We start from the raw sequence: 17,687 nt of genomic DNA, 5'->3' as shown, positions 1-17,687 counted from the left end.
ATAGTTAAAGTGATTATTGATAGGCACATGTTTATTGCCATTTTATTCTTTGCAACTATGTTACTTTTTTCCTTTTTTAAAATTCTTTTTTAAGAAGACCATTTAACATTTCTTGTAATGCTGGGAATGAACTCCTTTAGTTTTTTCTGGTATGGGCAGATCTTTATTTTTTTCTTCATTTTAAAGTGATAACTTTGATGGATAAAGTAGTTTTGGTTGTAGCTCCTTGCTTTTTATTACTTTGAATATTTCATGCCAATCTTTTCTGACCTGAAATATTTCTGGTGAGAAATCAGCTGACAGTCTTATGGGAGCTGTCTTATAAGTAACTAATACTTTCTTTCTCTTGTTGCTTTTAAGATTCTCTCTTTGTCTTTAACCTTTGCCATTTTAATTATCATGTGTCTTGGTGTAGGCCTCTTTGGGTTCATTTTGTTTGGGGCTTTCTGTGCTTCTTATACTTATATGTCTTTTTACTTCACCAGGTTATAGAAGTTTTCAGCATTATTTCTTCTAATAGGTTCTTAATCTCTTGCTCTTTCTCTTGTCCTTCTTTTACATATTGTTACACTTCATGTTGTCCCAAAGGTCCCTTAAACTATCCTCATTAAAAAATATTTTTCTTTTGCCTGACCAGGCAGTGGCGCAGTGGATAGAGCATCAGACTGGGATGCAGAGGACCCAGGTTCGAGACCCCCGAGGTCGCCAGCTTGAGCGCAGGCCCATCTGGTTTGAGCAAAATTCCACCAGCTTGAGCCCAAGGTCGCTGGCTCCAGCAAGGGGTTACTCTGTCTGCTATAGCCCCACGGTCAAGGCATATATGAGAAGGCAGTCAATGAACAGCTAAGGTGTTGCAACGCGCAACGAAAAACTAATGATTGACGCTTCTCATCTCTCCATTCCTGTCTGTCTGTCCCTGTCTATCCCTTTCTCTGACTCATTCTCTGTCTCTGTAAAAAATAAAAAATAAAAAAAAAAATTTTTCTTTTATTGTTGCTCTGATTGGATGTTTTTTTTCTACCTTGTCTTCTAAATCACTGATTTGATCCTCTGCTTTCTCCAACCTACTGTTTATTCCTTCTAATGTATTCTTCATTATAGATATTGTATTTTTTATTTCTGACTGGTTCTTTTTTTGTGGTTTCTATGTCCTTTTTCATGCTGTTGAAGTTCTAAGTTCCTTAAAGTTCTACTAAGTTTCTTGAGCATCCTTATAAACATATTTTTAAACTCTATAATTGGTAAATTGCCTGCCTCCATTTTATTTAGTTCTTTTTCTGGAGATTTCTTTTGTTCTTTCATTAGGGGCATATTTCTTTATCTCTCCACTTTGACTGCTTCTTTGTGTTTGTTTCTGTATATTAGGCAGATCTGCTATGTCTCTCAGTCTCAGTAGGGTGGCCTCCTATTGTAATTGTGCCTTGATTGCTATTGGCCTGTTTGTGCATGGGTCAACCCTCAGGCTTGCTGACTGTGAGGATTGACTCCAGCCACACAGCTGCTGTGCAGGTGCTGACTACATAAAGCACAGTTTGCCTCATCGAGGTCTGGTGCCTACTGAGATCTCCCTTTAGATATGCCACTTGTAAAGCTCACTGAATTTTGCTCTGATGTTGTGTGAAGCTGGCCACTGGGTGTACCTGTTTTGGAGTCCCTTAGGTAGGACTCTGCTGCAGGTCAATGTCAGACACTGCCTGTGGCTGGCCCTGGGTAACCTGTTTGGAGCTAATAGTGATCCACAGTTGGTGGTTGCCTGTGCTGGGCTTTGGTGTTCACAGGAAGGATCAAGCTGTGCATCAAGGTCAGCTTCCACTATCACAGAGCTAGGGACTGGTCAGCAGCACTGCCCGCTGCTGGCCTATGACACTCGGTCACTGAAAGAGCCTCTGGCAGTACTGAGTTGTGTGAGGTAGATTCTCAGTGAGTCACCAGGTAAGAATGAGTGTTACTCACCAGATTGATAAAGGTTCAAGCTTTATGTCATTGCTGGGTCTGAGGTCTCTCAGCAAAAGTCCCAGAGTATACTAACTCTAGCTACCCCCCTGCCAGGTGCCTGCAGACCTTTGTGATGGGGCAGGGTCTTAGAGAGAAGTCAGGGTGAGGCTAGCATAGTTTATCATGCCCACACAGACCAAGATTTGAACCTTGTGAATGGAAAGCTCTGTTCCAGTTGGGTGTGTGAGGGAAAAATGGCCTGGTACTAATGCCACACAGCTCAGTCTATCCCAGATTCTGCAGGGAGACCAACCTCAGCAGAGCAGAGCTGCCAAGAGTCAGGAGAGTGGGGCTACTGTATCTCCCATGATGGGGAGGTGCCAGTCAGGTTCAGGGGAAGTGGGGGGAATAGCCTCTTTCCCCAAAGCCACACAACTCAGTCATTGACACCCCCTGTGTCTTCCCAGACCTCTACACCCTGGCCCAGGCAGCTGACACCCTCAGCAGGGTGCAAGTTCTGCAGGGTCGAGCAACAGGGAGTCCAAAGGGTGGGGCTGTGGCTTTCCCCCAGGCTTATATTATATGAAGGGGAATGTTTACCAGAGAAAGATGGCATCTGTGGTGGGGGAGAGGGACTCAGCACAGGGATCCTGTCAGCTGTCAGCTCTCCCCAGAGCCACAATCCCCAGTCTCCCCTCACATGACTCTAGTCCACTTAGTCCTCTCTTTGCTAAAGCCAGGGTGAGTGGCTGCAAATGAAATTTGGTGCATTGGCCTTTCAATGGGTGCCCAGTGTCTCTATCAGACTTCTATCTCTTACTGACAGACAGAATCTCCACTGATTTTTCACAGACAGATGTTATATGAGCTCATCTTCCTGGCACTGGTGTCTGGGCTGGAAAGCCCAGTGTGGGGTTGAGACCCCATACTCCTCAGGGGGAACCTTGGTAGCTGAGACATCCCTCCAGAATCTCAGCCACTGCCTGTGGGAGGAAGGCCAGCCATTTTTGAGTCTCTGCTTTTCCAACCAGTCTTGATGTGGCTTCTTCTGTAAATCCTTGGTTATAAGACTTCTGTTAAACTAGTCTTCAGTTGGTTATTAAGGTTTATTGTTCTATATGTTAGTAGTAATTCCAGTTTGGTTCTGGGAGGTGGTGTGTGTGGGTTCCACCCACTTTGCCACCGTCTTGGATCCCCTACAGCTGTTGCAGATGTTTCAGGATAAGTTTTATGATTTTACTACTTTGAAATTATGACTGGTTATAGTTTCTACTGGTGATTACAGTTTTTACTCTAAAGAAAATAAGACATTGTGTTCATAGATATGTACATTTATTAATATACCAAACAATTTTAAGGTTTTGAATTACTTTTTCAACAGAATTGCTTTGTTTTGTAAGTATGTATTTTATTTTATGCATTTAAAAATTCTATTCTGAGAAGACTGCATAGTACTTACCAGAGTTCCAGAAGTGTTATTCCACAAAAAGGTTGAAAGATATTGTTTTAAATGGTAAAGAATAGTAGTGTACAATTATATAAAGTCTCTGTTCCCTGGGTTATGGGCAAAAAGGAATATGACAAACAATTAGCAAGTAAAGAAATAATCAGCAGAATTTCAGGTAGTCATATTTATTTATACATATAATTTTCTCTTTTTTTCTTTCCTTCCTTCTTTCCTTCCTTCCTTCCTTCCTTCTTCCTTCTTCCTTTCTTTCCTTTCTTTCTTTCCTTCCCTTCCTTTTCTTCCTTTTCTTCCTTCCCTTCCTTTCCTTTCCTTTCCTTTCCTTTCCTTTCCTTTCCTTTCCTTTCCTTTCCTTTCCTTTCCTTTCCTTTCCTTCCCTTCCCTTCCCTTCCCTTCCCTTTGCTTTCCTTTCCTTTCCTTCCCTCTCTCTCTCTCTCTTTCTTCCTTCCTTCCTTCCTTCCTTCCTTCCTTCCTTCCTTCCTTCCTTCTTTCCTTCCTTTCTTACTTCTCTTTCTTTCAAAGTCAGACATGGAGATCTAAGAGTGGAGAACTGTTAGCAATAGGAATAGACAGCACATGACTTGGAGGTGGGACCATATTGGTGTGATTATAAAATAACCAGAAGGTCAGTATGGTCAGAGCTAAGTAAGTGTTAGAGGTGTAGGTCATTCTAACAGAGGATCAGAGTAGGAGAAATGAGCAGATGGGTGCCTCTCCTGTGTGCCCTGGCCGGGATTCGAACCCGGGGACTTCCGCACGCCAGGCCGACGCTCTACCGCTGAGCCAACTGGCCAGGGCGTACATGATATTTTTAAGAGTCATTAGCAAGTGGGTGATGTTTAAAGCAGTGGGGTTGGCTGTGACAATCAAGGGAGATGATACAGATAAAGAAGAAGTACAGGAATAGTTCCTGGAGTCCAGTTGAGAAGAGGACTCTATGAATGCTCATGCTAATCTTAGAGAGCTGAGTGCTGCAGGAACCTGGATATGGACTCATAAATGAGGCAAAACTATGTATTTAAAATCTGATCATACGTCTGGTTTTAGCAGGTTGTACTGGGTTTGGTTTGAGAGAGGGGCTATTCCACCCCATAACTTATGTCTAAACCTAGAATATCTGAGATGGGGATGGAATTAGAGGGATGTCTGTCAGGACCTAGGAGAAATTCTTAGTCATCTGTAAGACTCCAACACTTTTTATACTTATATACACACAATCTGGTAAGTGTAATTAATATATGTTTAAGGAAAAAGAAGGCAACTATTTCAATTTAGAAAACCTTTGAGTGTATTTTATTTCCCCCAAATTAATGATGCTAATGTATATTTAAGTTCTCACTTTTACAAGATAAAGTATTAAGTATATATTATATCTCATAACTTGTTTATTAATCTTGAAAGGGTTAAGAAGTTATCCAAAAACAAGTTTGAAAAATTATATGACTTTTATGTATGTATGGTTTCTTTTGGTTCAAGTAAATAATAGCCAAATATTTTCAATTTAAGTCACTCTTAAGTGACTTAAATATCATCTTTCAATATATTTTTTTGAAAAGGAAAATTTTCAACATTGGGCATAATATAACTTTAAAAATTCATACTGTTCTTTTTTTCCTGTTAGTCACCAGAGCCTGAACTCTGGGCCCGGATCCTAGTTTAATGAAAATGTTGCATGTCGTGCGTCTTGCCCTGAGATGCTTTTGGTTGCCTATGATTTGTTAAGTATTTGGAAATCTCTCATCCCTTTGTTCTAGAAAAGCATTCTGGGTTTTGTGTGTGTTCCCTTTTGCCATGGTCAAGCATTTGGGAAATAGAAATAGGGAAGCAGCAGCTTCTTAGAAAAACTATAGATGAATGGAACAGGAACTGCAAAATTAGCAGAAAGTAACAGGAACTGTTGATCTTGTACATTATTGCTTTTGCTTATTTTTTTCTCCTTTGCTAGGAGACCTGTTCTGATGATGTGTGTCGTGCTCACCACACTCCCCAGCTTCAGCTTTTCTATAGCAGTGACGGAGGTACGGAATTTTGATTTCTTCTGCTGCAAGATTTTGAGATTAAAATTCTTTCTGTTATTGAAATTTGATAGAGTAGTATGCCCAACAAATTTCTTAAAGATTATTTTACCCAGGTTTTATTTCCAAATTATTTTCTCCAGTTTCTTCCAAAGGTCACGTTACCACTGAGATTATGGAGGAGAGTTTAGCAGGCACATAAAAAGAAGATTACTTCTGTGTTTGAGAGACAAGAATGTTATTTCAAAATAATTTTTAAATGCAAAAAACTTTGAAAGTAGATCCACAGTTGTTTCTTCTACCTGATGCTTTTCATGATTGTATTCAATTTTAAAGGAACAGAACAATATTCCAGTGAACAACCACTCACACGCTAAGATCTTTGATAATATATTCATTGACAAATAATTTGTACATGATACTTATTGAAAGTAACTTCATGTTTTGACTAAATGCAGCTTCAAAATGCTCTAATGGTTGGATCTGCAGGACAGAAATATTATAGTCTGAACTTTCAGGCTGTAAGAATTTATTATCTAAGAAGTGCAGAGAAGAATGCCCTACTAATCTTAGTAATTTCTAAGGTGTTCTGAAAGATAGAATGTTCACTTCCATAAGGTGTGCGACTTAAATTACTTTGTTCTATTTTATTTATATGTTGAGCAGATATCAAGTGCATATTACATGCCAGGTAACAATTTAGGTACTAGAGATAAACCATTCAGGAAATATGACAGAGTCTCTGATCTTCAGTAATTTACTGATAGCACAGAGAAAAACAGACAATTACATTAAGTTTAAGTGTTGTGATAGAGGTGAGTACTGGGGTAATTTATCACTGAAGTGTAACACACAAACAGAAAAGTGCACAAAACATAAATATACAATATTAATAAGATACCATAAAGTAAACCACTGTGTAAACCCTACTCAGGTAAAAAAATAAAGCTTTGCCATCTGCCTAAAGGCCACTTCATGTTCCTTGCAATGACTACCTCCTCCCCAAAGGTAGCTCTACCTTAACTTCTAATACCACACATTAGTTCACCTGTTTTTAACCTTTTATAAGGGGAAATCAAATTATCTGTTTACCTATCATCTGTGTATCTGTCTATCAGTTTGTGTCTGGCTTCTTTTATTCAAGAGTATAGAATACTCATGTTTTTGTGTATAATCATAGTCCATTCATTTTCATTCTTGAGGAGTCATTTTATGAACATGTCACAATTAAATTTAGTCGTTTCCCATTTTGCTTATTATAAATAATGCTGCTGTGAATATCTTTGCATTTGCCTTTTGGTGCACATGTACAAATATTTCAGTTGGTTAAATATGTAGTAGTAGAATTGATGGGTCACAAGATATTTAAATGTTCAATTATAACAGATAGTACCAGTTTTTTTAAAAAAAATTGTAACAATTTAGATGTCCAGTAGCAGATAATGAGCATTTCTGTTGTTCCATACTCTTACCAGCACTTGCATTGCAAATCTTTTTATTTTAGTCATTCTGATGGGTATATGCTTGAATCTCATTGTAGTTTCAAGTTGCATTTTCTTAATAATTAATGAGATTGAACATTTTTCTCTTTTTTATTTTTTTCCATTTTGTTATTTATCTTTTAAAAATTGATTCAGAAAAATTATTTATGTATTCAGGTCCTGAAGATCTCCTGTATTATATTTCGGGCTCTCTACTGTTTTTCCATGCTCTTTTAGATTCACAATCCATTTGGAGCTAATTTTTGTGCATATTGTACTACTACTGTAGGAAGGCAAATTCTATTTATTTTTCCAAATAACATCCAATGGATTGTGCACCATTTATTAAAAAGTCTTTTTCCACATCTTGCTGTAGTGCTACCTATGTTATAAATCAAGTGTATAGGTACATGGTCTATTTCTGAGTTTGTTTTTGTTTCATTACTTCCTTTTCTATTCCTGTGGCAATACCACACTGACTCAATTCTTGTAACATTTTAATAGCTCTTTATACCCAGAAGAGTAAATCTTCATATCTTTTCATTTTCTTCTAGTGTCTTGCCCTTTGTTTTTCCATATAAATTTTAGAATCAGCTTGTCATTTTCCACAAAAACTTGAAATTTTGGTTGAAGTTGTACTGAATAGTATTGTCATTTTTTTAAATCTCATTTTCTCTTTATTAGTAGTATGTAGAAATAATCCATTTTGTGGGGATTTCCTTCATATGCAACCATGTAGTCTGTGTATAATGATATTTTGTTTTTATTACTTGCCAATGTGTATACTTTTTATTTCTTTATCTTGCCTTATTACCCTGACTAAAACCTCTAATACAGTGTTGAATAGAAGTGACCATGGTGGCACCTTTGTTTTGTTCCTGATCTCAGAAGGAAAACTCTCCACATATTATTATTAATATAGTACTTGCCATAGCTTTTTTATTTTGTTTTTGTTTTTTTTTTTGTAGATACCTTACTCAAATGAAGAAAGTGTCCCAAAGCCTACCTGGGTTTACTGGGTCTCTTCTTGGAATACTTTAAACCCCAATACTTGTCTCTATAGCTCTTTGATCTCGGACTCTCAGAGACTCTGCTTAGTAGTAAGTTTGGAAGGGATTGCCATTCTACCACTACCAGGAATCTACTGTTATATTTTCATATATACTGCTCACAAAAATTAGGGGATATTTCATTGCTTCATATTCATTTTGAAATATCCCCTAATTTTTGTGAGCAGTATATATATTATCTTTTTTTTTTTTTTTTTTTTTTTTTTTACAGAGGCAGAGATAGACAGGGACAGACAGGAATGGAGAGAGATGAGAAGCATCAGTCATTAGTTTTTCATTGCGCGTTGCGACTTCTTAGTTGTTCATTGATTGCTTTCTCATATGTGCCTTGACCGCGGGCCTTCAGCAGACCGAGTAACCCCTTGCTGGAGCCAGCGACCTTGGGTCCAAGCTGGTGAGCTTTTTTTTTTTTTGCTCAAGCCAGATGAGCCCGCACTCAAGCTGGCGACCTCGGGTCTCGAACCTGGGTCCTTCCGCATCCCAGTCCAATGCTCCATCCACTGCGCCACCACCTGGTCAGGCTATATATTATCTTGAACTGAAAACTCTTCCACTGATATCAAGCTTTTAGTTTTTTAATAAATGTATAGCACTGCTTTCAGATGATTAAAAGAACTTTTGAATAAAAAAACCACAAAAATTTAATGCTTTTAAATGATTTTCTGAAAACAGGTTCAAAAGAGTATTAGTGGTTCTGCTGATGTCTTACCTGACACCTTGCCTGACCTGCCAGTCTCTCTGGTTCTGACTTCCTTGATTGCAGTTGACATTATTGAAAAACTGAGGATATATCCTCTTAGAGGGAGACAAAAGAGTAAGTATTTTTTAAATGTAAATTTTTTAAATTTATACTTTTCACTTTTCTGCCATCCTGTTATCTATTGAAATGTTTAATGATAAATTCTTAGAGCTAACATTATAGATAGAAGATTATATATGAAGATACCTAAATATAATTATTTTTAAACCAACTTTGATAGCTAGACAATTATTCTTATTTTTAATTTGCATTTTGATAGTACTGATAAATGAATAAAGTTATCAAATATTTAATACTAAAAATTTAATGTTTAACAAAAAATTATCTAAATAAATTATTATAGATTTGTATTTTTAGGAATTCTCTCAAAACTTTAAGTTGAGATGAAGATATAAAGAGTTTAGTTTAGATACCTTTGATACAAGAATCAATATGACTGACTACTGCAGTTATGTTCTAGAGAATTGTTTTTAATGTATAGTCAAAAAGCTAAAGATTACACTAGGAAAACCAGGATAGTCCACATTCCTCCCAAGGTATCAGTCAAAACTAAATAAGGGTTGGCCTTTTAAAAAATGTATTTTAATTGAATATTTTGTTTGGTCAGTACTAAATTTCCTCATTTCATTTAATTTCATATGATAGTATCTGTGTTTAATTTACAGTATTTGTATGTACGGTTTATGGCTAAGATTTGCATTTGAAATGAGTAGGTTTTGTTTAATCACTTCCTGCTGGGCTGGATGGGTAAACTGAGTGAGTCACGAGAGAATGCTTTGGAATTATAGGCATGACTACTACAGACTGGAAGGAAAAGACCAGAGAATCATTTTATGGGTTCTGAGCTATTATCCTTCCAGTCAGCCACTCTTGTTCCTCAAATGAAAGAGCAAAATTGAGTTGGAGGCCTCCAGGAAATCTGAGAATCTGAGCTTTGTATCTTGCACTTTGCCCCTGGGTGGGAGGTGATGAACTGTTATATTTAACACAACCACCTGACAAGTTAGATAAGATGGCAGCCACTGGCTATCTGCTGAGGAAACATTCTCCCAAGTTACATCTGAAATATCTTTGAAAATCAAGTGTGTTTTTTTTTTTAACTGAGGAGATTTGAGAATCGTTAAATCCTTGGCTACTTCTCTAGGCTCCTTAAAATGGCATAAATGTATTTTGAAATTGCAGTTTTTAATGACTATTTTCCATGTGAATGCGAACTTTTCTGTTCAACTTTTTCGTCAAAATTCTCTTTAAAATAATACACACTTCTATTTTTGGGAAGAACTTATTGGCATTTTATATTTTAAGTGATAAGTTGGATTTTTAAAGAGGAATTTTCCCTGTATCAGAAGTCATGATGACACTGAAAATTGAAATAAAAAAAAACCCAAAGAAGAACTCAGTCTTAGGCAGAGGACTCCGAGACATCTTGTATAACTGCTTCTTCTTGGTCCAAATTTAAGAAGGTTAATATCTGTCTTAATAGCTGCACCATTTAATAAAATTTATACTTCAAAATACTAGCATTCACTCAAAATACCTTGTAAATATTAATTATATGTACATCTAACCTTTATGCAAATTTGAACTCAAATAGTCTCCAACACTTATTTTAACTTGATACTAATAAAATAAATTATGTGACTTCTGAATCCATGGGAAATTCTCATTTATCTTTTGGAACTTAAATTAATACATAAATTCATTAACATATAAGTTGTAACACATAAATCTGAAAATAAGCTACTATGCTATAAATATGGTTTCACTGCACCTGGTACTTCAGAATCAAAGAGATAAGGAAGGGTAGGTGACAAATGGCTTATAATAACTTGGCTCCCTTTAGGCTTGTAGCAGTTCTGATCTTATACTGGATGAAACTAAGGTAATCTGCTTGGACACTCCTGCACTATCCTGTCTTAATTCTGAGCTACCAAAGTTTGATCATCATGTAGCTCTTCTTTTCTAACTATTAAAATAGAAGTTATTCTTTATAAGAAGCATGCTTTTGCTAAAAGCAGTCTTCACTGCCCCACGGAATACTTTTTGCTTACTTCCTATAACCAGCTGAAATACTGCAGTATCAAGTGACTTTATGCCATAACATCTAAGGGCACAGTGCTTGGAGCCTGAGCCTCACATGGGAAGTTCTCTTGTACATCGATCTCCAAGACATGGCAGTGTCACAGACATATGTAGCCCTCGAATAACATTTTATTCATTGTCATAAAGCTGGTTTTGTTATATGTTGTTTTGCTTAAACTTACAGAACAATGACATTAAGTGAGGACTTACTATAATGTCAAGCTCCAGTCTTGTGAAGAAAATGACTATAATACAAAGATTGAATGTTCCCTGCTCTTAGTAGTTAGTATCTGTACCAATGAACATACCTCAGCATTTCCATCTGAATTTTGCTAGCTCACTCCCAACTACTATTGGCCGGACCTCCATCTCTCTTCTCCTATATTGTGTCCTCTCCTGTTTTTAAACCAGACCCGAAGTGAGTCTTCTGTCATCTCATTTGTTGTCCAGCCTGCTGCTGATCCCATTGCTCCTGCTTTCCTCTCAGTTGTCACTCTCACGCACAAGCACTTTGGCATGCTGCTTTCCTGCCATTCCTGCTCGACTCTACTGTAAACTCTCCTTAGTGCTGCCACTTTCCTCTGGGTGTTGCTTGATGTTCTACTGGAGCTTTACATGAATTACATTACCTCTGCAAGGTGGAATACTGACTTTCTTCCACTGAGTTCTGCTTTTGTAGAGAGGCCCAAACAGAGTACATGTAATGGTTTAACACAGGGGTCCCCAAACTTTTTACACAGGGGCCAGTTCACTGTCCCTCAGACCATTGGAGGGCCAGACTATAAAAAAAAACTATGAACAAATCCCTATGCACACTGCACATATCTTATTTTAAAGTAAAAAAACAAAACGGGAACAAATATAACATTTAAAGTAAAAAACAAGTAAATTTAAATCAACAAACTGACCAGTATTTCAATGGGAACTATGCTCCTCTCACTGACCACCAATGAAAGAGGTGCCCCTTCCGGAAGTATGGTGGGGGCCGGATAAATGGCCTCAGGGGGCCGCATGTGGCCCGCGGACCGTAGTTTGGGGACCCCTGGTTTAACCTAAAGCCATACCACCCTGAATGCCTAATCTCATCAGAGTGATGGAATAGCTATATTCATTAGGAAACAGAAGCCTTTTATCCTCAGAGTACTTATGTATCAACAGATTGGCTGAGCTTCAATGATTTCAAGTACTATAATGGCCATTTGACTCCCTCAGACACCACCATTCCCCCCTCCCCCATCACTAGATCTTGTGGCTTCTTTTTTTCCACAGGGTCTCATATAGATTCTCCTTACATCAGACTTGCCTATATTGTCTGAACCTCAAATGAGGGTCACCTGTAGATTTCCTTCCCTGCCTCCCCTAGATTCCTAAACCCCTGTACACAGCAGTGAATGCAAACAGACACATAAGTCCATGGATAGGGTGCACATTTTTAGTCCTACCTGCAGGGCTTATTTGAATAGCATGAGCCTTGCTCGGGCACCATGTTGTAAGTGGGATAACACAGTATAATAATCATTGGAGCCATAGATAAAGGAAAGCTTTATCTTATCTAAGGCATTAGGTGTCCCTGTTTTAGTAGTAAAAATAACTTCAGTTGAATTTCATACCCTAAATGGACAAAACTTGCTAGAATAGAAGTTGCTTTCTTACCACCAACTCCCCTTTGTTTTCAAATGGTCAGTGGTAATCTACAAAGCTCCTGCAAGAGCGACTCGGAAAAGCTCTGGATGCCCTGATTCCTGCTGGACCCAGATCAACACAATTTTTGCTTGTTTAGAAGTTAGTATTTTATGTAAGATTTCATTTGAAAAAGTGATTTTTCTGCTAATGATTGAAAACTGTTCCTCTAGTTCATTTAGAGTCTTAGGCTGTATCTATTTCTAGGGCAGTACTGCAACTCAGTAGCCAGTTCTCTACCTCTCCAGCTGATGATTCGCTGGGAATCATGACCCTACCACCTAGAGATAAAGTGTGCCCCACCCAAAGTCTTTTGACTGCTGCTTCTCTAGGATACAAAGCAACACAACACACAATACAATACTGCTTTACAGGTAGAGCAGGCCCATCCTGGTGGAGTATACACATGTAGGTTTGTGGCCCAACACATACAAAAACAAGTAATTTTTTTAACATTCCATTTTGAGTTGCTTTATTTCTAATATTTTCTTTTTTTCCAAAAATAATACACATTCATTCAAAAATATTGTCATATAGAAATAAGCAAAAACATAAAGAAATGGAAATCAACTGTATTCCTCCACACTAGAGATTTATAACTGATAGCATCTTGATGGATATTCTTCAATTAAGAAAACCTATTTTTAAAATTTTTTTATTTTGAAATTAAATTAAATGGGATGACACCGATCAACAAAAATAATAGGGTTCCAGTGAACATCTCTATAGTCTTTAAGCTGCTTGACTGTGCTGTGTGCCCACCACCCAAAGTCAAATAATTTTTCGTCACCATATATTTGTCCCTCTTTTTTCCCCTCCCCACCTTCTCCCCCAGGTAACCATTTCAGTTTTATCTATGTCCATGAGTCTCAGTTTTATATCCCACCTATGTGTGAAATCATATAGTTCTTAAGCTTTTTCTGTTTTACTTATTTCATTTAGTATAATGTTCTCAAAGTCCACCCATGCTGTAGTAAATGGCAATATGTCATCATTTCTTATGGCTGAGTAGTATTCCATAGTATATATATACCACATCTTCTTTATCCAGTTGTCTATTGAAGTACATTTTAGTTGTTTCCGTGTCTTAGCCACTGTGAATAATGCTGCGATGAACATGGGGGTGCCTGTATCTTTGCATACCAATGTTATTGAGTTTTTTGGCATAGATACCCAGTAGAGGAATTGCTGGGTTATATGGTAATTCTATTCTTAATTTTTTGAGGAACTACCATACGTTCTTCCATAATGGCTGTACCAGTTTACATTCCTGAAAACAGTGAATGAGGGTTCCTTTTTCTCCACAGCCTCTTCAACATGTAATTACCTGTCTTGTTGATAATAGACAGTTTAACAGGTATGAAGTGGTATCTCATTGTAGTTTTGATTTGCATTTCTCTAATAGCTAACAAAGATGAGCATCTCTTTATATATCTGTTGGCCATTTTTATGTCTTCTTGGGAGAAGTGTCTGTTCAGGTTCTCTTCCCATTTTTTTTTTCATGACAGAGACAGAGAGACACAGAGAGAGGGACAGATAGGGACAGAAAGACAGGAAGGGAGAGAGATGAGAAGATCAACTCATAGTTGTGGCACCTTAGTTGTTCATTGATTGCTTTCTCATACCTGCCTTGACTGGGGGGCTACAGCAGAGCGAGTGACCCTTTGCTCAAGCCAGTGACCTTTGGGCTCAAGCCAGTGACCATGGGGTCATGTCTATGATCCTATGCTCAAGCCAGCAACCCCGCGCTCAAGCTGGATGAGCCCGCACTCAATCCCGCGACTTTGGGGTTTCGAACCTGGGTCCTCTGCATCCCAGTCTAACACACTATTCACTGTGCCACCTCCTGGTCAGGCCCTCACCCCATTTTTAATTGGATTTTTTGATTCTTTGTTTTTGAGCTTTGTGAGTTCTTTGTATATTTTATGGATCCATAAAAAAACCCAAATAGCCAAAGCAATCCTGAGAAAAAAGAATGTAACTGGAGGTATCAAACTACCAGACTTCAAATTATACTATAGAGCCACAATAATCAAAACAGCATGGTATTGGCAGAAAAACAGACATACAAACCAATTGAACAGATTTGCGAGCCCAGAAATAAAACCACATAGGTAAGGACAAATAATCTTTCACAAAGGAGCCAAAAATACACAATGGAGAAAAGAAAGCCACTTCAATAAATGGTGCTGGGAAAATTGGAAAACAATATGCAAAAGAATGAGATTTGATTAGTTTGTCCCCTTGCACAACAATTTATTCAAAATGGATCTAAATACAAGGTCTGAAACAATAAATCACATAGAAGAAAACAGGTACTAAACTCATGGGCCTTGGCCACAGAGAACAATTTATGAATTTGACCCTAATGCAAGGGAAGTAAAGGCAACAATAAATGAATGGGACTATGTCAAACTAAAAATCTTCTGCACAGCAAAATTAACCATCAACAAAACAAGACAGCCAAACAAATGGGAGTTGATATTTGCAAATAACAACTCTGATAAGGGGTTAATATCCAGAAAACCTATTTTGTAACTTCCTTTTTTTTTTCTTTAACAATATGTTGTGAGTCTTGTTATTACATATTTTTCTGTGTCATTTTTAGTGGTAGAATAATATTCCATATATTAATGAGCCATGATTTATTAACTAATAATATAGTTGGTATATGGATAGTGCAGGTGGTCTGTGTTTAGGGAGATCCTGTACTGTGTATGGGAATCAGAAGCTACTTTGCAAGGTGACTAGCCAAAAAGAGGCTGGAGGCAGAGGGAGTTATGTTAACAACAGTTATGCCATGGGATGACAGCTGAATGATATCAGGATGATGACTGCAGACTGTCCTCAGAAGACCTTGAGCATCTACACATGCCTGGACTCCTTGGCAACAATGCTTTGCAGAAGAAAGGGACTATTATGGACAGGCTTCACATGCAGACAAATACACAGGTGGTCGTGGGGGAGTGTACAACCGAGTGGCAAGATAGTTTGACTATGTTTGGGATATCTGCACAGTCAGAGATGACTTGCTAGTGGTGAGATCAACAGGCTATTTGAGTAGAAAACATCAGAGCTTTTCAGAGGAGTTGGTTTCCACTATCACATCAGTAAGAGGTGCCAGATATGATGTTGGCAGTATAAGGTTTTCAAATAAATCAGCGTGCAGTGGCCCTCGTCCAGTTCCTTCTGTGTAGTCTCTTTAATACCCAGGCCAAATACTTAGGCCAAATACTGCAGGACCTCAACAGTGTAATGATTATTTCCTTAGATTAAAGCCTAGATGAACAACTTCTGTCTTAAAGTATATGCAAGGTTTTAAGGTTTTTCAGTGTGTAAATCAATCAATGGCTCCCTCTCAAAATGCCCTAATTTACCCTCTTAACAGCAGTGTCAGAAAGCACCTGTTTCTCTTCAACCTTGTAACTTTAGATAATGTATTCCTTTTCTTTGTTGTCAACTTCATAGGCAAAAATTGTGTCTTATTGTTTTAATAATTTGCTTAAAGTAGTACTTGTGTTGCACATTTTCTCATAAGTTTATGGCTAGCTGTGCTTTTTAAGAAATCATATATTTATGTCCTTGATCTGTTTTTCTGTTGATGTGTTCATTCTTTTTTTTAAAGTACCAATTCATGAGTTCTGTAAAGAGTAAGAATGTTAATCTTAGTATGTCATTACTCATCCTATATTTCAGAGAGGTTGTGTTTTAACTTCTCTATGATGTTTTTGACATAGAAAATGTTTAATTTTGGCAAAATTCAATCTATTAATATTTCTTTTATGGACTCTGTCTTCAGTGTTATGTTTAAAAGGTTTTTTTATTTTCACTTCAAGGTGTATAAATATCAATTATATCTCAAAAATATGGTTTTTATTGAATTTTTTAGGGTAATATTGGTTAATAAGATTATACAGGTTTCAGGTCAACAAGTCATTTGTATATTATACTGTGTGCTCACCAGCCCAAGTCAAACCTCCTTCTGTTATCATTTGTCACCTCCGCTGTCCTCTGCGTCTCCCCTATCCCTCTTTCCCTCTGGTAATCACCATCCTGTTTTCTGTTTTTATGAGTTTTGTTTTGTTTTGCTTAATCCCTTCACCTTTTTCTCCCAACCCTGAACACATTCTCTCCTCTGACAGCTGTCAGTCTGTTCTCTGTGAGTCTGTTTTTATTTTATTTTGTTGTTTTATTTTGTTCATTAGATTTCATGTATGAGTAAAATCATATAGTATTTGTTTTTCTCTGACTAGTTTATTTCACTTAGTATAATACTCTCCAGGTCCCTCCATGTTGTTACAAAAGGTAAGATTTTTTTTTTTTTTTTTACAGCTGAGTACTATTCCATTGTGTAAATATACCACAGCTTTTTTATCCATTCATTTACTGATGGGCACTTGGTCTGCTTCCAAATCTGGTTATTATAAATAATGCTGCAGTGAACATAGGGGTGCATATATTCATTTGAATTAGTGTTTCAGATTTATTTTTTCAATATATTTCCAGAAATAGAATCACAGGATCATAAGGCAGTTCCATTTTTATTTATTTATTTTTTTTGTATTTTTCTGAAGCTGGAAACGGGGAGAGACAGACAGACTCCTGCATGCGCCCGAGCGGGATCCACCCGGCACGCCCACCAGGGGCGATGCTCTGCCCACCAGGGGGCGATGCTCTGCCCCTCCGGGGTGTCGCTCTGCCGTGACCAGAGCCACTCTAGCGCCTGGGGCAGAGGCCAAGGAGCCATCCCCAGCACCCGGGCCATCTTTGCTCCAATGGAGCCTCGCTGCGGGAGGGATAGAGAGAGACAGAGAGGAAGGAGGGGGGGTGGAGAAGCAAATGGGCGCTTCTCCTGTGTGCAAATGGGCGCTTCTCCTGTGTGCCCTGGCCGGGAATCGAACCCGGGTCCCCCGCACGCCAGGCCGACGCTCTACCGCTGAGCCAACTGGCCAGGGCCTCCATTTTTAATTTTTTAAGGCCACTTCATACTGCTTTCCACAGTGGTTGCACCAGTCTGCACTTCCTCAGTAATGCATGATGGTTTTCTTCTCTCCACATCCTTGCAGTACTTGTTTGTTGATTTATTGATAATAGCCATTCGGACAGATTTGAGGTGATAACACATTGTGTTTTAAATATTCATTTCTCTGATTAGTGATGTTGAGCATCTTTTCATGTCTATGGGCCATCTGTATGTCC

The 17,687-nt window shown here is 38.0% G+C and overlaps 1 protein-coding gene across 1 annotated transcript in view; it reads left to right on the top strand.

Moving 5' to 3' along the window:
• TMEM236 (transmembrane protein 236) overlaps window positions 1–17,687 on the top strand; it is a 55,851-nt gene that overhangs the window by 15,853 nt on the left and 22,311 nt on the right. The window contains exons 2-3 of the mRNA XM_066232942.1: window positions 5,346–5,418; window positions 8,639–8,780. Coding sequence (XP_066089039.1) covers window positions 5,346–5,418; window positions 8,639–8,780 — 215 coding nt within the window. The remainder of the gene's footprint in view (window positions 1–5,345; window positions 5,419–8,638; window positions 8,781–17,687) is intronic.

Source organism: Saccopteryx bilineata, chromosome 5, assembly GCF_036850765.1.
Source record: "Saccopteryx bilineata isolate mSacBil1 chromosome 5, mSacBil1_pri_phased_curated, whole genome shotgun sequence".
NCBI lineage: Eukaryota > Metazoa > Chordata > Mammalia > Chiroptera > Emballonuridae > Saccopteryx > Saccopteryx bilineata.
This window is presented reverse-complemented; position numbering and strand designations above follow the sequence as displayed.